Source organism: Mytilus californianus, unplaced genomic scaffold (assembly GCF_021869535.1).
Source record: "Mytilus californianus isolate M0D057914Y unplaced genomic scaffold, xbMytCali1.0.p SCAF_15, whole genome shotgun sequence".
Taxonomy (NCBI): domain Eukaryota; kingdom Metazoa; phylum Mollusca; class Bivalvia; order Mytilida; family Mytilidae; genus Mytilus; species Mytilus californianus.
The window spans coordinates 26,068,737-26,092,684 of record NW_026262637.1 but is presented as its reverse complement, the minus strand read 5'-3'; the positions used below and the strand labels follow the sequence as shown (position 1 = coordinate 26,092,684).

Sequence of the window (23,948 nt, the reverse complement as noted above, 5' to 3'; positions counted from 1 at the left end):
TTATAAAAAAAAAAAATTCAAGGACGTATATTTCTGTATCAAACGTTCATGATTACAAGCTTCCAAGTTAGGCATTTTGTATCTTAACCATTTCGTACCATTGCCAATTCGGGTTCTGTTGGATTATCTTGAAGAACTTTTCAAGTACATGTCACAGGAAGAACTGTTGTACATATGATGTGAAGCAAGGCATATTTGGAGACTAATTATCATGTGAGTTCAAACAAACGGTACGTTCAGATATAATAGAGATAAATAAAAATGAGATTTGTGGTATATCATCAAACAACAAAAACAAAAAGCCATATATAGCAATTTTACCAGTACATTTTATATGACAAAAACTTCGAAAAATGTGGTGGAATTTTGTATTATGATGTTTAATAGGTGAACTCGAATAGTTGGAAATGAAATCAGCACTTCACAATAATTTTTCCTGAAGATATTTGGAACTTCTCTAGAGTTGTCCTATTCTTAAGAGTGAAAATGGTTCTTGAGTTGAATGATCTGATTGTTGGACTTATTTTGACAACGATCATTCCTATCCTCTACTGTGTATACCATGTCAGTCGCTCAAAATCAAAATCCCTGCCACCAGCTTATAAAGGCTGGTTTCCGTGGTTGGGATGTGCATTTGAATTCGGGAAAAATCCTCTTGATTTTATAGCCCAAAAGAAGGAGGTAATATTCTTAAATACGACACAATTCTATTGTCTAAAAAGACCAGCTTTCACTTTAATCATTTTCAAACCAGTTAGCTGGTCATTATATCAGTATGTTGGGTGACACAGGTGGGAGTAAAGTTACCCGACCTTATAATATAGGCTGCGGGGACGAGTAGCCAAATTGGTGTTTGTAGGCTATGCATACCCGCATCTGGTTTTATGATTAAATGTCATTGGATCGGAAATAAAATGTAAAATAAACGTGGAAATTACCGCAATTAGTGAATACATTGATTACTCACAGATGCATCTATTTTTATACATATTGAATTTTAATTTATGTATACACTGAAGCTTTATTTTAAGTCGTTTTAGATATTTTATAATTTTGGTTTCTGTTTCATATTTTACTAGAAAATTATTTTCACACTCAAGTTTTTACAAATTTTTTTTTAAAATTCAGTATAATTTTATTCTTTTTATGTGCATTTTACATTAAGTTCTAATTTTTTTATCAATGTTTCCTTTTACAGGGACTGTACAGTTTTATCCCTTATGTGTACATCTAACTTGCAATGTTTTTTATGTATTTTTAACTAATACATACAAATTTTAAAAATATTATTTGCCATTCTCTTCACTGAATTCACAAAATCCGCAAATAACTGATAATTTCCATGATAGTTCATGTTTTATTCCTGATCCGATGACATTTAATTATAAAACTGAATGCGGTTACGCGTAGTATATGAAGGCCAATTTGGCTACTCGTCCCCATATGCAGGGTCGCGCAGACACTGCCTATAATATATTTTCAATCTCAAGGTTCATTATTCCAATCCCAGAGGCAGAGACATTTAATACATGTATTATCATTTTATATATCTCTGATTATCCATAGCCAAAAATGGTCATGTGTTCACCCTCTTTGGAAGACCAGCAAAGTTAAATTTTCATTCCCAGGATAAATTTTCCAGATTTGCAAAATGTCAACCAAAATTTGTCTCAAAACAAAAATGGGGTTTACAGAATGAATAATAGGGCAAAAAAAAATTTAAAGATTAGAGAAAAATAGCATTAGGCCCATAAAAATTAAGAATAGAGAAAAATAGGCCCAAAAAAAATAATGGAGAATACAAAAGGGATGTTAGAACATAAAGAATAGAGAAAAATGGACAGAAAATAGAGAAAATTACCTAAAAAATTTAAAAATACAGAAATGAAGGACACTAACCAGACCCCTTTCTGTAGAGGGGATCAACCATTTCTGGAATAGCACCTTCTGCATAAAGAAAAACCATTGCACAGCAAAATCCAGTTAAGGTTTTAAATTTTCTAAAACAAAAATGCATTTGAATTTTATTTATCTTACTCCTGTCAAACCCTAAAACTTTTCCAGATGCACAAGTTTGTCTTTGTACTTCATTTACTTGGAGTAAATTGTTTTACTGAAAACTGCCATTTTTGCCTATACAAGTAGGTACAGATGAACCTTAAAAAATAATAATCCTGATACATGTATTATATATTTTTTTAAACACTGGTAAAACTTTGCCAATTAATATGATTAAATATTTTAATGAGGTAGTTATAAATAGGTGAAGAAAAGTTGTGATGAAAACATAAAATGATAACTAACAACTTCTAATTTGAAGTTGTAGATATATTTTTGTACTTAAAAGATAATTATATTAACAATATATCCCGTTTTTATTATGAAGATTTAAAAAGTGACCTATTCCAGCAGTACATCCCTGCCTCTTATTAAATATGTAGTAAGTAAGAACTGAATATTTGAATGATCATTATTCTTTGGAGTTTGGAACTTATCCAAAATATCCCTTAACAGAACTCATTGAAACTAAAAAGAAAATTCATTGACATGTAATTAGATCAAGAATTAAATATTCCAATTACTATATAAAAGTATAGTAAAAACAGCCACAATTAAAGCTTTAAACTTTTTCACCAACTTTAATCAAACCATGATGAAATGATCCTATTTAAAATTAGCCAATTTGCTTCTTTTGCTAAAAACTTTGCACATAGGTATTTAATACCCGTCAACTGCGGGGTCACACAGGGATATTTAAGAGCTCACTTGAGATTTTTCTATAGTTGCCCGCGTGATCAAATAACCTGTAATTTCCACATTTGACCTGTTTTCACCTGCATTCTTGTGGCTTTATACTTTTAGTTTCTTGGTAAAAATGTTAAATCTAAGGCAAATTGAATGCAAAAATATATAAGAATATTAATTAAATTATTTTTACTTTCTTAGGACAATTAAAAAATTTATATTTTGAAAATTATTTTTGGAAAGATTGGAATTATTGAATTGTTCCAAGTCTTTCCTAAGGCACCGGCCTCCCAAACAAGATGTTGCACAGGTTAGCTACTAAATATACAAATTAATACACACTGAAATATAGTTCCCTATAATTCTCATGTCTGTGTACATACAGTAGGCCCGAGAACACAGTTATTTCGTAGTGCATTTCTTTTAGACAATAAATTCAAATTAAAAAAATCGCACCTGCTCTATCTCAAAAAGATTTTTACAGTGTAGTGTTCTACTATTGATACAAATAATATCAAAATTATAGAAACTTCTTCCAGCTCTAACTCAAAATATTGACAATTCTGTGTTAAGGGGGGCTAAAATTCAGTTTGACAGCTTCAGACATTCTAATTTTTGACCTTTTTTAACTGGACCAAATCACTACTTAACATAAAGATTCAGCACCCAAATTTTTTTAACATGTAATTTCATCCCCTTACTTAATATTTCATGCATAAAGTATCAAGAAATAAATTGGGAAAGTGCATCAAAAAAAAATGCAAGTTATACACTGTTCACACTAGGGACTATATTCGTAGACAACGAAAACCAAAGGACGATAACTGTGTCCTTGGACCAGTATGCACATATGAACTGAAAAATTTGGGTAATATCTTTGGAGCATTTCATTGAAGTATGTTTGTCTTTAAGTTTTGTCATTTTGATTTGGTAAGAGTAATGATACAACACCAGTATGATTGACAACTGCCATGATCACCAAACAACCAGAATCAAGGGGGGGGTGGGGGGGGGGGGGGGGGGGGTGGGGACCTTCATTACAATGTCCCACCACCTTATAGTGCCAATCCTATTGACCAAATAATTAATCATCCGCAGTCTCACATTATTAAACAGACCCTTCATTATACATCTCAATACTCAAATACTTGACCTCATTATTGAATACACAAATGTATATAAATAGAAATGATAGATTTATTTATTGTCCTACACTACATAAAGTGGTTTTATAAACATGATAAATTATGTCTGAAAGTTAAATGATTAAGGATTTTTTTCAAAAGAAAAGACAAAATGTGAAATCTAGATATAAAAAGGTATTCAAGTAAATATATATTTTACTTTATAAACCTGTGCAATCCTCATTTGTAATTAATTATTTAGGTTACACTTATCAGTGATTGGCATGAAACAGTAAGTAAATTTCAAAACTCTTAACCTGAGCAATCCAATATTTTTTTAGTTTATTCTCCATCAAATGTCTTTTAACAGTATTAGTCTTTTGAATACAGGATGTGTATTTTTGCAATTAAGAATGAATCCCCATTTCAATAAAATAAGTTTTTAAGCCCCTGCCGAAGTGGGGATAAAGTTTGAATTGGTGGCGTCACTTTAACCGTTCTAGAGTTATGCCCCTTTATAAATAGAGAATTTGCAAAATTTTTCATTTTTTTTCTAAAAATATCAATGATGTCATTGTTCAAGTAATTTTAAAAATTGGAGTTATCTTCCTTTGTCCATGCTTATAGTTGAATCAACTACAATCAATGCTTTATACAATGCAATGTTTAATTTTGCCTTCCACTGATAAAACACGGATTAAGTTGATTTAAGGTAGTGTCACTTTAACCATTATTGAGTTATGCCCCTTTATAAATCGAAAAATTGCAAAATTTTTAGTTTCCGTTCTGTAACTTAAGTTTGCCCCAACCAAAAATGAAACCTATACACAATACTTATTACCACAAAACTAAGATCAAGTACAAATTTGGGTAGCGTCACTTTTATTGTTCTTGAGTTATGTCCCTGTTGTATGCAAGCGGGGGCATCATCTGTGTCCATGGGGACACATTCACCATTTTTTAATTTGTTCACGTTGAAAAAGTACATTTTCAATGCCCTTTTCCGGAAAATATTAAATTATAAATTGAATTGAAATACTCTACAACTTTTAATCTTCAGTGTCATATAATCATGATAATTGTTATCAAAATCAATAAGCAATTATTCAAGGAGAAAAATAGTATACCTATGTTTTAACTTACAAAATGCCCCTAAAACAACCTTTTTAGATTAATTCTTGGTGACAATATAGATCTTAGTTTCAAGTCTATCTGTTGGTCCCATGTCCTACACAGATAATTGATAAACTTTATAAAAAGAATCTTTATTTGGTAATTTCTTCTGTTTCTTAAGATAAAACATAAAAGGTGAAACATGTAGCAGGGAAGATTATTTGGTTAAGATATGAAATTGCAATTCAAATGAAATTGTTGTGCAAATTAAAAGACCCACTATCATTGATTCACATTTAGCTCATTTTACCTACTGAAAAAGTGCTTATCCTTCTAAACATCTTAGTAAATGCAATTGTCAGCAATAGTGCTATATTAATGTTTCTTTTTTGTCCATACCATACGTAAATATATAAATTGTTCAAACTACTCTTCCAATTTTTGTTGAGCCTTCGACTTTTGTCGAAAAAGCGAGACATAGCGATCCTACATTCCGTCGGCGGCGGCGTCCACAAATATTCACTCTGTGGTTAAAGTTTTTGAAATTTTAATAACTTTCTTAAACTATCCTGGATTTCTACCAAACTTGGACAGAAGCTTGTTTATGATCATAAGATAATATTCAAAAGTAAATTTTGTAAAAATAAAATTCCATTTTTTTTGTATTTTACTTATAAATGGACTTAGTTTTTCTGCCAAGAAACATTACATTCACTCTGTGGTTAAAGTTTTTGAAATTTTAATAACTTTCTTAAACTATCCTGGATTTCTACCAAACTTGGACAGAAGCTTGTTAATGATTAAAAGATAGTATCCAGAAGTAAATTTTGTAAAAAACAAATTCCATTTTTTCCATATTTTACTTATAAATGGACTTAGTTTTTCTGCCAGTTAACATTACATTCACTCTGTGGTTAAAGTTTTTAAAATTTTAGCAACTTTCTTAAACTATCCTAAACTAAACTTGGACAGAAGCTTGTTTATAATTAAAAGCTAGTATCTAGAAGGAAATTTTGTTAAAATTTTGTTCAATTTTTTCTGTATTTTACTTATAAATGGACTTAGTTTTTCTTCCAGTTAACATTACATACAGTCTGCAGTTTAAGTTTTTAAAACATTTATTAGATTCATAAACTATCCTGGATTTGTACCAAACTTGGACAGAAGCTACTTACAATCAAAAGATGGTATAGAAAGGAATATTTTTATTAATTTTTTTCCTCGTTTTTGTTGAGCCTGCGATTAAGAGCAAAAGTAGGCGAGACACTGGGTTCCGCGGAACCCTTATGAATTTTTCTATGAGTGATTTTCATCACTTTGATTTTCATCTCTACTTCCTTTAATGCTTAAATTTTAAATTATATCATCTAATATAAACTACATGTAAATAGAAATAAAGTAAAGCTATATAGTGTTTACTTAGCTATAACAAACTATGAGTCATGTGGTTTATGGGTTGATTTAAAACAGTGTGAATAAAACATTGATAAGAGGGGGTATGGCTTCAATTGATATTTCAATGATAACTAAATGCAATATTAATATATAAAAAAATGTCCCCTAAATACTTAAATTAAGCTGAAAAAATTTGTACGTGTTATGACCAGAGATTTTCATTTTCAGAGGTTCAGGTACAGTATTTGATGATGGACTGGTAAGCTACAAAATGTTCAGGCAAAATGTCTGGAGTTATGAAAAGGAACTATGTACATGATGTACATGTAGCAATTTATTACACAGATGATAAAAAGATGCTTACTAGTTCATATAATGAAAACTTTACTGCATACATTTAATGATGTTTTTCTAACAGATTGTAAATTCTTCATTTATTGTAGCTTGGAAGAATCTTCACTCTGTATGTAGCAGGGGAGCGTCTGACTTTTATTACTGATGCAGAAGATTTTCAATATTTCTTTCAATCACCATTTGTTGACTTTCAGAAGGCTGTTCAAGATCCTGTGTTAAATGTTGGTATGTAGAACTTGCAGTAGCTATAATACAGAGTCACATAGTAATCCAAATGTAAACATAGAAATAAAGGCCAGGTTGAAGTGAACTATAAACAAATATATAGTAAGGCCAAACAAAAAAATGCCTGTGATTAGGGCTACCCTACCTACCATATTGTTCATGCCTAAAATGCCTACCATAAGGGATTTTCAATTGGCACTTTTGGTAGAAAAATGACAAATTTGAGGATTCTCCATATACATGTAAACTCAAGGTAAAACTAAGAGTAAAATTTAAAAAAAAAACACTAATTCAGGCCTGGTCAGGAATATAAAATAAGGAGATGTGGTATGATTGCCAATGAGACAACTAACTATCCACCAGAGATCAAATTATGCAAATGTCAACAGAATATTGAAGAAAGTAGTACATATTTCACTAAAAATAGTTCATACACAAATCTGTATCTTTTGAAATATTTAAAATATTTGGGTAACATTTTGGTGTGAAATGAAAGTTTAAGAACTTGGGACCACTGTTGAACCCTTTTTGAATGTTTATTTTGAAAAGTAAAAAAGTTGTAAGAAATTGAAATAGATGGGCATATTAAGCCTGTTTCTGAATTAAGAAGTACTTGTTTTTTCTACTTCCTTACTTCCGGGAATCAATGCGCCCTTATATGCATTAAATAATGGTCTGTTGAATTTTTCAGCAGAAATGACTCACTTTATTGAAACTTCAGACAAAATGGCTATGAATGCCAGAACTTGGTGAATTTAACATTGAATGCAATGAAATACCTCAAGTAGGAAACTCTAATCACACATACTTATTTATTTGGCCTAATTATAAAAAACTCAAACTTGCTTGGGAAAAAATCTGAGACTACAAATCATATTTCTGCTGACTTATTTTGTCTAATTTGTAATAAAATTGTCCAAAATTGATTGAAAAAGTAGTCATAACATTGGAAATTACAAAAAATTCTTCCTGCATGTGTGAATTTCTGGATATTTAGTCTAAATAGGGATTGGACTTGGAGAAAACATGTGATTTTTCCTGATTATTAATGCCAGATGTAAAATAATGATATATTTTGAAATTTCAGCATCTGTAAGTAAAACATCATTTTTCAAGTACCACACAAAGATTCATGACATGGTTAAAGGAAGACTTGCTTCATCCAGATTAATTTACTTTTCTGACAAACTCTGTGATGAATTTAGGGACCAGTTAACACAGCTTGGAAAGCAAGGTAATACATTGTCATTTACTTGAAACTCACATTATGATATCTGTTTATATCTTTATTTTGAATTAAAAACACTTTGTGGAGACCTTAGTCTTTAATTTCAATTTGGAAAAAGATGTTTTTTGGTTGTTGTTTTTTTTATAATGGAAAACTTGTTGCATGTTCCAATAAATTGAATTGCTTCTAAACAATTTAGTAATAATTGTTAGAACAGAATTTTGATCTATGTATTTCTGTAGAACTTTTAGAATTATAATATGATATTAATACATTTGATTACCATACTTTTAATTCAATCAATCAAATTTAGTACTTCATAATTTTTTAAAGTGATTAGAAAGGATGTGCTATTTTACAGCAGCCACATTTATTATAAATTATATTGTAGGAGATGTCAGTTATTTATCTCTTAGTATGTAAGAAAGAATTGTAGACCTTTTATAGATTACAATCTATTAGACTTTTCAGGAATTAATGTATAAAAGCCTTCCCACCTATCCATTATGAGAAATAATGGTTCTGCATACAAAGAAATACTTTAGCATAGCCTAGACCAGAGGTTTCCAAATAAAATTGTACTATCCAGACATTATTTTTTTTTAACTCTTTTTAATCTCTTTTTGAGTTTGTAACTAAAGGCATTCAAGCTGTCCAAGGTAACCATAAAGTGGATTAACAACAAGGAATTTGGTCAAAAAAACCCAAAATGGTTACTTCGTATCTTGATGTTGGTTCTGTTAACTGACAGTAACTTGTACATTGATTCCTGATAACAATACCTTTGAAGTCAGTGAACTTAACTATTACTCTTCCCTATATTAATGCAATAACAATCTGATAAGAAAGTTTACTAGCACACATTTTCCTAATACCAGATGTTGAGTTGACGACAATAAAGTTCAGAATAGATGATGATTGATGGCTGCTTAACGTCCAGTGGCTAATTATTATGCATATTCTGGACGAGAACATGTTAATGTAATATGAATATTAACCCTGCTTTGTACTAGACTGAAATGCTGAGCCAGATTTTAACGTGCTAGTTCACAAAATAACAGCCCACAGAAGACATGTCAACTTACCCAGACACATTATTCTGACTCCGAGTTGACCAGTCTTTGCTCTCACTCCTTTATGCTGCGTGCTTTGCGGAGAAGCAGCAAATACCAATTTGAAAGTCTTTGGTTTGACCTGGCTGGGGTTTGAACCCATGACCTCCCACACTCGAGGCCATCACGCTACCACGAGACCACCGAGACGGTTGCTCAGAATAGAGACAGAATAGGTAGAATTGGTGCATATTTTTGTCAAGCATCCCAAAGTTTTATTAGTTCTTTTCATCTTTTTTTTTCTTCAAATAGATACATTATTTTAGACGAACATAAGATTAGTTATAGAACTTGCTGATTTATTTTAAAGCTTTTGAAGAATTTTTAAATTTCATATGTGTGCATGTCATGTAAGTAACAACATGATTCTGGTAATTTTTTGCTCAAAAACCTTTTGATTTTAATATTTTTTACAAACTGAATAATTTATTGCTAGTTTCAAACTGGTCAAACTACATGAAAAAATCTTCAAATATAGATAGATTGATGTTCTGTACTTGTTTACTTGTTAGGTGAATAGGTAAATCACATCTGCCAATTAACACTTGTTTAATGTTTTGGTGATAGGGTATTTAATGGATTTTTCTGGCAAACATTACCATTTTTGAAGCCTTGGCCTAGACACATATAAATCTTCCTTCAGTCATTCATTTGAATGTCAAGCAATCTATTAATATCTAAAGAAAATCAGAATTTCTTGAAATGATGTAAAGAAATATCAAGTATAAATGTAAATTAACATACCGTATGCAGTAATCAATACTGGTAATATGTTATCTTACAGGTAAAGGAGACCTGCATCACCTGGTGAGGAGGTCTATGTATGCTGCAGTTATTAATAACTTGTTTGGTAAAAATGTTTTACCAGTTAATTGTGAGGTATTTATTGCTTATTCTTGTGATTAACTGAAATTAAAAAGGGTTAAAATCTCAATTTATTTTAACTTTGTAGACAAAAAAAAAGATTAACTGCAACATATCAGTTGTAGTAACCACAAGCTTATTTGATCAAACATTTAATCTGTTATCCAAAAATTGATTAAAACAATTAAAAGTTTTACCTATCTTTTGATTATGCTTCAAAATAATAAGATTTAGCTACAAGTAAATCTCTGGCTCAACCCCTTTTTACAACTGATCATGACATCCTTAACCTTGTCCCATGAAAATTTGCCATATTTCACAACACCTGTCATTTTAAATATCAAGTAACAGTTTTCAGACAAGATTTCTTCAAAAAGCTTTTTCTTTTAAAACATTTTGTACTATTCAGAAACACAGAGAAGAAAAAATGCACCATGTACAAATGATGTAAATTTTAATTTATTGTCTAAAAGAAATAACTCTGTTCTCCAGCCAAATACATGAACAAGGCTGACTTATTAACCAATCCTTTAAAGGAGTTACTTCCCTTGAAAGATGAACTATGTTTACTCATTTTTCACGTTTTAAACTGATACATGGACTCATTGCAATAAACATTTACAAACAGGCTGGGATTAATTTTTTTTACATTAAAAATTTGTAAACCTTCATGGATTGTTTTGAAACTTGGACAGAAGTCTAATCTATAAAATCAAGAAATAGCATCAGAACTATAATACATTTGTAGATAAAGAGAAATTGGTACCCATGAAATGAATCCACAGTAGGAAAAAAGACAATTTTTTAGAGGTTATTGAGATGTTACCTTAGCTCAGGTTACACATTAATAACCTCTAGAAAAAATGTGTTTAGTTCATGTACTTATAACCTATATCCTAATTTAAAAAAAAAAATTCTTTAAATTTCATCTTTTGTGGAACACCAGCATTCTATTCATGAGCGTTTCACAGTGAAATTGACACAGTGTTTAAATAGGTCATAAAAGTAGTTCCAGGAATATGGTAAATCATTGAAAGCAACTCTAACAGACCAATTACATTCAAGTATTTGTAGATATGCAAATCGTATAAGAACCGTTTGAGTATAGCCTGTTAGGTTAAACAAATTATGATTTCATCATGATATTTTATTTATTTTCTAGAAAGAATTTGAGAAAATAGAAGAAATGTTTGTTATGTTTGATGAGCAGTTTGAATATGGTGCCAGACTTCCATCTGTTTTTCTGAAGTAAGTAAGATATGTGGCTAACTTTACTGTGGGAAATACAACTTCTGATGGCACCATTATTTTTTTATTTCTCTAGATCCATGTTAACATTGAGATGGTCTTTTCAATTAGTTGAAATTGTTTGTAAATTTCCTAAAGTAGCAGTTTGGACCTGCATAATGGAAGTTTTTAGTTTGTAACCCGGATTTGTTTTCTCTCAATCGATTTATGACTTTTGAACTCCGGTATACTACTGTTGCTTTTATTTAATTTGAAAAAAATTATGTGTTATCGATTCCGTATTCATTTTTTGGTATAAGAATATCCTTATTGACTCTGAAAGCAAAATATCCTTCCTCGCCATATTAGATGATAGTTTTCTTTATAACTTAAAAAGAAGGCAGAGTTGTAAATATTATTTAACACAATTTGATCAAATTTAATATCTGTCTCAATTGTCATTACAGAAGCAAGGACAAGTGAGTCTTTCATAAACAAAGTTCCCTCCTGATTGAAACCTTAAAATAAAAAGCTAAAAATCATTAGTCTGAATAAGTGATTATGTGAAATCCCATATCATTTAAAGCATTGTGTTTGATATATTTTTATATCTAGGTCATGGTCCAGTGACTTTGAATTAATTAGTAATTTTCAATGTTAAGTTTTCAGCTTAAGTTAGTTTTGATAGGAACTGCTTGTGATGGATCAATGATATTTTGTATAAAATTGCATTACTATCAGTACATATCAGTTTGATGACTATTTCGAGGCCCTGGCCATAGGTCATAGACCAGCTAATTTGAATTAATTAGCAATGTTGTTGTCAATCAGATTGTCTTTTTTTTTTAATTTTCTGCCGACAGCCAAGACATATGTCTGTGTCAATAGTTTATTCTTGGTATATGATATATGATACATGCACTTATATGTTAATGACTATTCATGCTACAAATCAAATTTTCAGAGATTGGTCATCAGCCAAGAAGTATTTGATAGAACTGTTCAGTAAAGTTGTTCAGAAGACAACAAATAAGAAGTCAGATGATGATGAGGTAAAGTGTGAATTAAATGTTTGTTACATGTCAGCAAGACAGCAACCCAATGACATAAATAACCAAAAGGCATCTAGAATTCAACATAAGTCTTCAACAATATGAACATTTGAACATTTTGGACGCACCAAATTTATAAAGTGTTATTTTCTTATCTAGCACTGGATGAATACTGCTACTGGTAGCCTGCTAGCCCCTAGGGTTATCATCAGTTCAGTAGTCAGTGCTTTGGTACACACATGATTTATAACTTTGTTAAATTCGCCATTGATACATTTAGAAATTTTTAAGACACTAAGGTTACAACTATCTCAATCAATTGATTAATTCAGAAAAAAATTTGGATGCACAAAATTTATAAAGTATAATTCTTTATTCAAATGGGTAGATTAAGAATTGCTGTTCTTTATCCTAATTTTCTTGTATTTTTCAGACATTGCTACAATCCCTGTTAAGCTTAGTACAGGACCAATATAAAGCAAACTATAGTTTATTGTTATTATGGGCATCTCTGGCCAATGCTATACCAGTAAGTGTTGTTTTAAATGCTTGCAATTTATATTGTGTATATGTATCTTTAGTTTATGCTTTTGATTTAAAACTATTAAAACATATACTCAAAGAAAACAACAACAAAAAACTGTAACGTGTATTTGTGCATTTGTTCTAGATTACAGTGATGCCTTATTTTCATTTGTGATTCTCTGGTTTGTTTTTATATATTCGAAATGTTGCTTCAAATAAGAATAACACTATTTATTTATTTTAAGTTACAACTATATCGTAAAATAATTTATCTATTCTTAGTTTCTACACATAGTATATACTCATAATATATTTCAATTTCTAATTTTAGTATCTTATTTTCATTTTGAAATTTATTTGGTTTGTCCATTTTATTGGGGTTACAGAATCAAATGAATTTAAACGAATTGTTTGTTGATTCTCTAGATTTTACCTTGAAAGAAGAGTTTTCTTTTGGTACCATTTTTTTTTTCTTTTTTTCGGTGGCTGGGATTTATAAACAAACAAAAAATACTACCCAGTAAAATCTATATACTCAATGAATTTCTCATGTGCATTCAAAAAGTATGAACTAAAGAATCACCCTTGAACTAGTGAAATTTCTGCAAACCACAAAATGTTGATTTTCACAAATTAATATACTTTCACAGTAACATTTTCCCCTTATAGATAAACAACAGTTCAAACACAAGTAGATGTATTATGATAACTGCATCACCATTTATATATTTCACATGTTTTAACAGATAACATTTTGGACACTAGCATTTATTTTGCATGATGAAAAAGTACTACAAAAATTGAGAACAGAATTGACTAGTGTATTTGGACAAAATGGTAGGATGAAGAACACATTTATGCTGTTCTTTCAAAGTCTTTTCTTACAAGCACATTTGAGTTTCTTTTGATGCTTAAAGGCTTTTTCTATCTACTTATAATCACTTATGCATTTCGATCACTTTTATTAAAATGTGTGGCTTGCATTTTAGCACCTTAATAGGCTAGTCATTTTACAGTAGCAATTAATTGAAACTAATAAATTTTTTCAAAATGTACCAGCAGTTTTGTCATCAGCTTCATTAATCACCTTTTACTAAAAGAGGTTTCACTAAACAAGACTTTAACCTTCCCAAAACATCCTGAATGTTCAATGAGTCATCTTGAATCCTGGCTTCTTCAAAAATAGTTTGCACTCTAATTTGATTATTAAGAAATATTTAATTGTTCTGATTAACTAGGTTGAAGAAAATAATTTATTTAGGGTTCCCTGCGACAATGCTGTGTGAGGAACAAAAAACTGTTAGCCATCCATCTGTATGACCTTGAAGTGCTGTCATCCTTACAGTTCTGGATAGATTTTTTATAAAACCATATTATGTTAGAGTTATCAATTAAGTTAACAGGGTTGATAAAAATTGTTGTGAGAGTTATGCTCCTTAAAAGTGAAATTTGCCTTTACAATTGGCTACCATAGTTGAATTATACACTGCCACATATGGTACACATTTTTAGCTCACCTGGCCCATTGGGCCAAGTGAGCTTTTCTCATCACTTGGTGTTCGATGTCCGTCGTCCGTCGTCGTCTGTTAACTTTAACAAAAATCTTCTCCTCTGAAACTACTGGGCCAAATTTAACCAAACTTGGCCACAATCATCATTAGGGTATTTAGTTTGAAAAATGTGTCCGATGACCCCGCCTGCCAACCAACATGGCCGACATGGCTAAAAATAGAACATAGGGGTAAAATGCAGTTTTTGGCTTATATCTTTGAAACTAAAGCATTTAGAGCAAATATGAGGGTTTAAATTGTTCATTAGGTTGAAATTTATATGCTCCGAAATTTTCAGATGAATCAGACAACCCGTTGTTACGTTGTTGCCCCTGAATTGGTAATTTTGAGGAAATTTTGCAGTTTGTGGTTATTATCTTGAATATTATTATAGATAGAGTAAAACTGTAAACAGCAATAATGTTCAGCAAAGTAAGATCTACAAATAAGTCAACATGACCAATATATTATAGTCAATTTTTAATGATTTTCCATAAATTTTTGTAATCTTTTACAAAAATCTTCTCCTCTGAAACTACTGAGACAAAATTAACCAAACTTGGCCACAATCATCATTAGGGTATCTAGTTTAAAAAATGTGTCCAATGACCCTGCCTGCCAACCAACATGGCTAAAATAGAACATAGGGGTAAAATGCAGTTTTTGGCTTTATATCTCTGAAACTTAAGCACTTAGAGCAAATCTGACGGGGGGGTTAAAATGTTCATCAGGTTTAGATCTATCTGCCCTGAAATTTTCAGACATATCAAACAACTCGATGTTGGGTTGCTGCCCCTGAATTGGTAATTTTAAGGAAATTTTGTAGTTTTTGGTTATTATCTTAAATATTATTATAGATAGAGATAAACTGTACGCAGCAATAATGTACAGCAAAGTAAGATCTACAAATAAGTCAAAATTATCAAAACTGTCAATTGACCCCTTAAGGAGTTATTGCCCTTTTAGTCAATTTTTAACAATTATTCATAAATTTTTGTGATCTGTTACAAAAATCTTCTCCACTAAATCAACTGGGCCAAATAGAATTAAACTTAGCCACAATTTTCAAAAGGGTATCTTGATTGAAAAATATATCTGATGACCCTGTCATCCAACTAACATGGCCGTCATGGCTAAAAATAGAACATAGGGGTTTACTATAGAAGTCTATGGGAAAATTGTAAAAAAACAATTTCAAATGGTCACAACTTGAAAACTAATTTAAATAATGATAAGGGGTCTTCAGTAACTATTGTAAGACTACAATGGGATGACCTGTTTTTAATTTAACTACTGGGCCAAATTAAACCAAACTTGGACTCAATCATTATTAGGGTATCTAATACTATTTATTATGATTTTAACCTTATTTTACATAATTTCCAAAACCACAGTAGATACAGGTGAGCGACACAGGCTCTCGAGAGCCTCTAGATTTGTAGTTTTTAATGTGATCAAAACTATACAATGCTACCTATTTATTACTGATGTACCTTAAGAGAATGGAAAACCAGTATTACAGACTCTGTCTTATTTAAATGTATAAATATATATTTTTGTGGAAAAAAAAGTAAATTTCCCACAAAATCTGGAATTGTCCATTGTCATATTTAAATGCTTCCAGGTATTTAGACTGCCTCTGAGATAAAAAAAAAACACCAGGCCCTACATATTGATTTAGTGAAGAAATGGAAATAGTTGGCATTGTCTAAACAATTGCCTCCCTCATATCCAAAAGAACAACAGAGATATTGGGCATTTCATGTGACTGAACAAATAACTCTTGTTTATATGGTGATAATAATAACATATTATTAAATTTATAAAGTACTCAAAATAAAAAAAAATAAAAATTTTACTTAGTGAATTACTGAAATTTATTTTCAGTTGACAAACTTAAATCACAACTTCATATTGAATGAAAAAAGAATACCCAAGAAGTTGCCCCTGTAAACAATAGTTTGAAAATGATATTTAAGTTAGATTTAGATATTTAAAGGCTGACAGATTTATAATTATTGCAATTTTATATTTCATTTCTTAAGGTCAGTGTCCAACTGTAACAGAAGACGGTCTGAAAAAATTACAATATCTAAAATGGTGTGTTTTAGAGTCCATTAGACTTAGACCTACTGGTATCATCACAAGACGGGTTATAAAATCCTTTTCCATAAGGGTGAGCAATGCATGATCTTTTGATCTTTTTAATCTCTATATTGCACACTTTGTAATCTCTTTTTTGCACACTTTGTAATCTCTATATTGCACACTTTGTAATCTCTTTTTTGCACACTTTTTAATCTCTATATTGCACACTTTGTAATCTCTTTTTTGCACACTTTGTAATCTCTATATTGCACACTTTGTAATCTCTTTTTTGCACACTTTGTAATCTCTATATTGCACACTTTGTAATCTCTATATTGCACACTTTGTAATCTCTATGTTGCACTTTTTGTAATCTCTATATTGTACACTTTATAATCTATTTATTGAAAATAAACTCTTTATTGAAAATAAACTCATCATAGATATCAGGATTAAAATTTTGACCGCCAGATGTGCTTTTCGTCTACAAAAGACTCATCAGTGATGCTCAAATAAAAAAAGTTAAAAAGGCCAAATAAAACATGAAGTTGAAGAGTGTTGAGGACCAAAAGTTTTTTTTATTTGTCATATTTTGAAGACCTGGTAAGGCGATAGTACAGTGGACTGCTCGGTAGGAGAAATTTGAAAGAAGACCATTGGTGAAAGTAAACAAAACTAGTTGAATGAACTTGGTCATTGAGTTTTTTGATATTTGATTTTTTACAATATTATTTATTACATTAGTGTAGGTTTGGTTAAAACAAATCTACTGAAAATTCAGAAGTGATATTGTTTTAGTAGATGCAAAATAATCCTATAAGATGTTTAACACATTAATGAAACTCATAATTTTATTTACATAAGTAATGTACACTTTGATTTCTGCATATTACAATATTCAAATATATATAGTATAATATTGTTATTTTGATATTGAAACCATGACAGAATATTTAAGCATTAGGTGGCATTACCTTACATGCAGCTGAAAACTTTTAAATATTACTATTATGTAAAGCATGTTATGTATTGATATGCCAGTTTAAATATGATCAATAAGTACTTTTACGTTGTAGGATATGAAGATCCCAGAAGGAGACATGTTAATGTTATCACCATATTGGGCACATAGAAATGAAAAATATTTCCCAGATCCCTTGATGTATAAACCAGTGAGTATTAGGCTATTGTGATACTATCTTTTTATCATCATGACTTGTCGTTATTGTAATGAAGTTGTATATGCCAACATAACCTACCCAAAGAATATATTTATTGTGAAAATAATACACATTTTACCAAAGAAAACTGGTTTGAAACATGTCAAATTATCCAAATTTTAGGCATGTCATGTTCGACTAATTATTGTAAAGCTTTTTGTTTGTGTAAAAATAACCTTTCTCAAAATGCCAGGTGACGTTAAGAAATCAATTAATCAATCAATCTATTAAAAAAATTAATAATATTTTAACAAAAATTTCTCATTTTCATTTTCAAGGAAAGATGGAAGGAAGCAGATATAGATAAGAATGTATTTTTAGATGGATTTGTAGCATTTGGTGGAGGCAGATATCAATGTCCAGGGAGGTAGGTAGAACAGTACAATACTAGGACAACACCTTGGTTTTGGGAGGTAAAAAATGTGTTGCTTTGATTTACGTTTATATTACGAGTGATAGAATGAAAAGAATGGATATTTATTCATGACAGAAATCCCTACTTGCACTAGAAAAAAGCACAATCAGGGAACAAAGGGAACAGTGCTTTTATTGCTGTTCTTCATTTCAAAGTGGCAGCAAGTGACAAGCATATTTGTTGTTTGTTGTAAACGTAGAATTCTGAGCGTTCATATTTACAAATAAACACCATCTTAATACTGTATTGTGTAATCACAGACATGTAGACAAAGTTATTGCGTAATAATGGACATGTAGACAAAGTCGAATTCACAACATTGTTTATTATGGTATGTATGCTCTATCAGTCACTAGATATCTGTAGCTTTGGTTCGTTTTGTGTAGGCAAAGAAAATAGCTTTGAAAGTGAGGAAAAGAACAATTGATGGGCAAGAAAATGTTTATTTATGAAAGAAAACAGATGTGGGATATATGTCAATGAATAGGGACTGAAAAACAAGTAACTTTTATAGATACTGTGGATTCATTATTATTAGAAACTTCACTACAATGTTGACAAGTAACATGCATTTAAGAAACAACAAGTCACTGTATGGCCTTCAATAATGAGCAAAATCCCTACCATCAAGTCAGCAATAAAGGGCCCAGACATAACAAAATATGAAACAATTCAAACAAAAAACCTACAGACTGATTTGTGACATATCAATAAACAAAACAAACATAAACAAGACAACAATCATATATGCCTATGTATTGTAGGTGGTGTACTATCTGTATGTATGGTTTTCTATTATAGGTGGTATGCTATTTTAGAAATCCAGATGTATGTTGCTATGTTTATACAGATGTTTGATTGTAAACTCCTCATTAATTCCGTTCCAGAACCTGTAAGTTCCATGTAAAATTCTTCATAAATAAGAAGAAAATAAAATAAATCGACAAACCCTGCAGTAAGAATACAGTGCTTAGAATATAAACAGTCTGTTGCTTTATTTCATGTTTTGTGAAATAATTCCTGAACGTTTTTATTTTTGCCAACGTTTAGCTTTAGTGAAACTACTGAAAAAAAAAAGGATTGATTAATGTTTAATATCTACATATTCACTTTCTGTCATATGTGTGATAAAGTTATGAACCCTGTTTTATACTACGATGACATTTTAAGCTATAATTTTAACAAGCTAGCTGACAATAGTAATGATCTTCAATAAGACATGCCTAAACATGTGGGTTCCATATATTACTATCAATACATATAAACTGGATCTTAAGTTAACTTTTAGAAATAGTGCACATTAAGATAGATAGGACTTTAATGATTTTAGACTGTACAGGTCAGAGATACAGGGACGGATTCAGATGGGAGATGTCCATCTGTATATCCAGAAATTGATTTTCATTCTCTAACTTAAGTTTGCCACAACCAAATGTTATGAAACTTATATTTAATGCTTATTACCACCAAGAACAGATCAAGATGAAAATTGGGTGACATCACTTTGAACGTTCTCAAGAAATATCCCTTTGTAAATGGAGAATGGCTGAATTTGCTATTTCCGCACTCTAACTTTACTTTGCCCCAACCAAATGTTATGAAACTTGTACACAATGCTAGTTACTACCAAACCAAACACAGATCAAGTTTAATTTGGGTGGCGTCACTTTCCATGTTCTTAAGTTATGTCCCTATATGAACAGAAAAGTTGCTGAATTTGCCGTATATTTATAAGTGGGGGCATCATTCTTCTTTTATTTTATTTTTTGCATAAATGACTTGAAAAATAAATCAATCAGAAATATTTTCTTTGATGTTCTTGAATATTATGATCAATACCAAGGCAGTGTATTATATAGCCCATCTAACTATTTTTATTATTTTTTATATATATATTTCAGAGCAAGAAACATTTAGTAGGAACACAACAACCAGCAGAACCCTGTCCTGTGGAATATAGATTAAGAAAATAGGAGCTATATTAGATTAAAATGAATTACTCAGGGAAAAATTATCAATTGACACTTATTTAACTATATGGAGTTATTTGTAATTATTAGTAGTGAAATTATTATAGTGAAATAGGTATTTTTTATTATAATTTTTATGAATAATGCAATGGATGAGAACAATGAAAATACTCAATTTTTTTTAGGGATTCATCTATAGTTTCATCTTTATTCAAAGTGATAGAGGTATTATAATATTCCACACATCCAAGTTGCAGAGGGTATAATGTTTTTGTACTGTCCTTTAGTCTGTCAGTCATTCATTCCATCATCAATTTGTTATTGCTAGTGAATTATTTTTGTTGAAATTATTCTAATTTAAATGAAGGGTTCATTCTGATATCAAAACCACAAATATGTGTGATAATCAGAATAATTTAAAATTTGTAACTATTTTTTTCATGAAGGGAACTTGTAAAACTAATGTATCCCATATTAATTCTTGTCTTTGGGATATGTAGTCCTATGATATAAGACTTCGTAGGTTCATATCATTTGCATTCAACGTTTTTTATCAGATCTGATAAAAAACGTTTAACGCAAATGATATGAACCTACTAAGTCTTATATTATAGGACTATGGGATATGAAAAAGATTTGATTTTATTGCTAATGAGACCATTTTCCACCAGAGACCAAATGACATAGAAGTTAATAACAATTCAAAGATAGTCTCTTAATGTTTTATCAGATCTTGTAGGAATGTTGCCAATCATCAAAACCTCAGAAGAATTTTATATTAAAACAAAGTCTGAAATGAGGGACCGTTATTTTTGGATAGGGACTTGAAATAACGAACCAAATTAATTCTTGTCTCCTGGATAGTGTGACATTGTAAAAACATCCCCCTGTTAATTCTTAAAACCAGGACAGCGTCTTCGTACATAACCAGATCTTTGTTGCAGGACAAGGTATGATTTGGGACTCACTCTGACTTTCAGGAAAAAATGTTGACTACATTTACATTGTACTTTATAAAACATTGCTGTTTAGTTATAAATACACCCTTTTCATCAGTTTTACATCCATGAAATTACTGTAAATGAATTAAAATGAGGAAATCATACAAAATGTTGACTATATGACCTGCACATGCAAAGTAAATATCTATAGCACAACCCTTGCCCATAAAGATATGTAAACTGTAATTATATTTTATGTATTTCTTGTGCTCTATTTTAATTTAACGAAAATGTTCTAACAATAAGCCTTTTTATAAAGATCTTACAATCTCAATTATGAATATCAATAACATGACTAAAGACATCACAGTCAAATTGTATCATCAAGGCATGGCTTATATTACCATTTTCTGAAAAGATGTTGAATGGTTCTTCTGATCATTAAACAATTTGTTTAATAAGGACATCAGGGAATGTTTCATTTTTGGATGAATAACAGGGCAAATAAAACCCCAAAATGTACCTTGTCCTTTTGTCTAAAAATTTCTACTCATCCACACCTCAGATGAATTCAATAATCAGAAAAAACTTCTTAAATTGGTAACCAAAAGAGACAAGATAGAGTTTAAGGGAAGCATACTAAGTTTAGTTGCCTACCTAGCATGTATACCTTATATTGAATACCCTAAATATCAATAAAGTTTTACTCAGTTTTAATCTGTGCGATTAAATACAATTTTGAAATAAGACACCATTGGAAACTCTTCTGCATAGTTCAGTTGGAATTGTTTAAATTTATTTTTAGTGAAGATATTTTAATGTGCAATTCCATATTATTTCTGATAAAAAATGCTGTAATAGTTATTGAATAATGTGAACAACTAGTGAGAAAAGTAAATTTGTATCCCATTTTGTAAATCATGATCAAATAATTTTAATAGATAAAGAATAATGAGACAGATTTTTCTCGAAGCAAAGTCTAAGTGGCACATATGTGGTAAATTATAATACAGTAATCAAAAGAACAATGTTTTGTTTTGTCATTTCTATCTAATATGGCCAAAAAAAACAACAGCCATTGACCAATTCTGATGTCTTCTGTGATATCAAAGTGGATTGCCATTTGAGAAATTTTGTTAAGACTATGGGTACTGTAAAGTAAAGTATTGGTAAAAAAAAATTTTAAAGAAAAATTAACTTTTTTAGTGGTTGTCCTTATTTTTGTCCTTTTCGTGTTGTGGCAGATAATTGGTAATCTGCTAAATTTATTCACAACTTTTCTAGACTAGGATGGATTGGTGCCTCACAGTAATTCTAGTTCTACAAGATTGTAAACCCTGCAACAAATGTCTCCGTACTTGTTACTTCATGACAAGGATCTAATGCGGTTTCAGAAGAGTAGGGGTCACAAGATTTGATGTTTTCGTTTAACCCTAAAAATACTGAATCAAATGAGTTAATTTATGCTTTAGTCATACAGAGGATATTTACTATATAAGCCTTAAAATACTAAATCAAATGAGTTAATTTAGGCTTTAGTCATACTGAAGGATATTTACTATACAACCCTGAAAATACTAAATCGAATGAGCTAATTCAGGCCCTAGTCATTCAGGGGATATTAACTATACAAGCCTGAAAATACTGAATCAAATGAGTTAATTTCGGCCCTAGTCATCCAGGGGATATTTACTATACAACCTTGAAAATACTGAATCAAATGAGTTAATTTCGGCCCTAGTCATCCAGGGGATATTTACTATACAACCTTGAAAATACTGAATCAAATGAGTTAATTTCGGCCCTAGTCATCCAGGGGATATTTACTATATCGGCCTGAAAATACTGAATTGAATGAGTTAATTTAGGCCTTAGTCATCCAGGGGATATTTACTATACAACCTTGAAAATACTGAATCAAATGAGTTAATTTAGGCCTTAGTCATCCAGGGGATATTTACTATACAACCATGAAAATACTGAATCAAATGAGTTGATTTAGGCCCTAGTCATCCAGGGGATATTTACTATACCGGCCTGAAAATACTGAATTGAATGAGTTAATTTAGGCATTAGTCATCCAGGGGATATTTACTATACAACCCTGGAAATACTGAATCTTAATTTAGGCATTAGTCATGCAGAGAATATTTACTATACAACCCTGGAAATACTGAATCAAATGAGTTAATTTGGGCCCTTGTCATCTATGGGATATCTGCTATACAACCCTGAAAATTCTGAACCAATGGAGTAAATTTTACCTTAGCAATCCATGACATACATGGGATATTTATGCAACATCCAAAAAAAACTGAACCAATGAAGTTTTGGCCTGTGTCATTCATGAGATATTTACATAACTACTCTAAAAATACTAATGAAGTAGATTTGGCCTTAGTGATTCATTGGATATTTACATTACATTACTATAAAATTCGTAAGGGTTCCGCGGAACCCAGTGTCTCACCTACTTTTGATTTTAATCGCAGGCTCAACAAAAATGAGGAAAAAAATCAATAAAAATATTCCTTAAGATACTATCTTTTGATTGTAAGAAGCTTCTGTCAAAGTTTGGTATAAATCCAGGATATTTTATGAATCTAATAAATGTTTTAAAAACTTTAACTGCAGACTGTATTTAATGTTAACTGGAAGAAAAACTAAGTCCATTTATAAGTAAAATACCGATAAACAGGTACAAAATTTCAACAAATTTCCTTCTAGATACTAGCTTTTGATCATAAACAAGCTCCTGTCCAAGTTTGGTACAAGTTCAGGATAGTAAGAAAGTTATTAA

The 23,948-nt window shown here is 30.5% G+C and overlaps 1 protein-coding gene across 2 annotated transcripts; it reads left to right on the top strand.

Moving 5' to 3' along the window:
* Nucleotides 1-478: 478 nt before the first annotated feature.
* Nucleotides 479-20,704, top strand: LOC127725758 (24-hydroxycholesterol 7-alpha-hydroxylase-like). Of its 2 annotated transcripts, XM_052232985.1 has the most exons (13): nucleotides 479-681; nucleotides 6,821-6,956; nucleotides 8,044-8,190; nucleotides 10,081-10,175; nucleotides 11,323-11,408; nucleotides 12,352-12,439; nucleotides 12,873-12,968; nucleotides 13,711-13,801; nucleotides 16,560-16,690; nucleotides 17,679-17,774; nucleotides 18,101-18,189; nucleotides 19,039-19,129; nucleotides 20,139-20,704. In XM_052232985.1, the coding sequence occupies exons 1-13, from the start codon at nucleotides 487-489 to the stop codon at nucleotides 20,208-20,210; spliced, it is 1,413 nt and encodes a 470-aa protein (XP_052088945.1). In that variant the 5' UTR covers nucleotides 479-486; the 3' UTR covers nucleotides 20,211-20,704. The 2 variants fall into 2 exon arrangements, with proteins under 2 accessions (XP_052088945.1, XP_052088946.1); XM_052232986.1 differs by lacking the exons at nucleotides 13,711-13,801; nucleotides 16,560-16,690.
* Nucleotides 20,705-23,948: the final 3,244 nt, after the last annotated feature.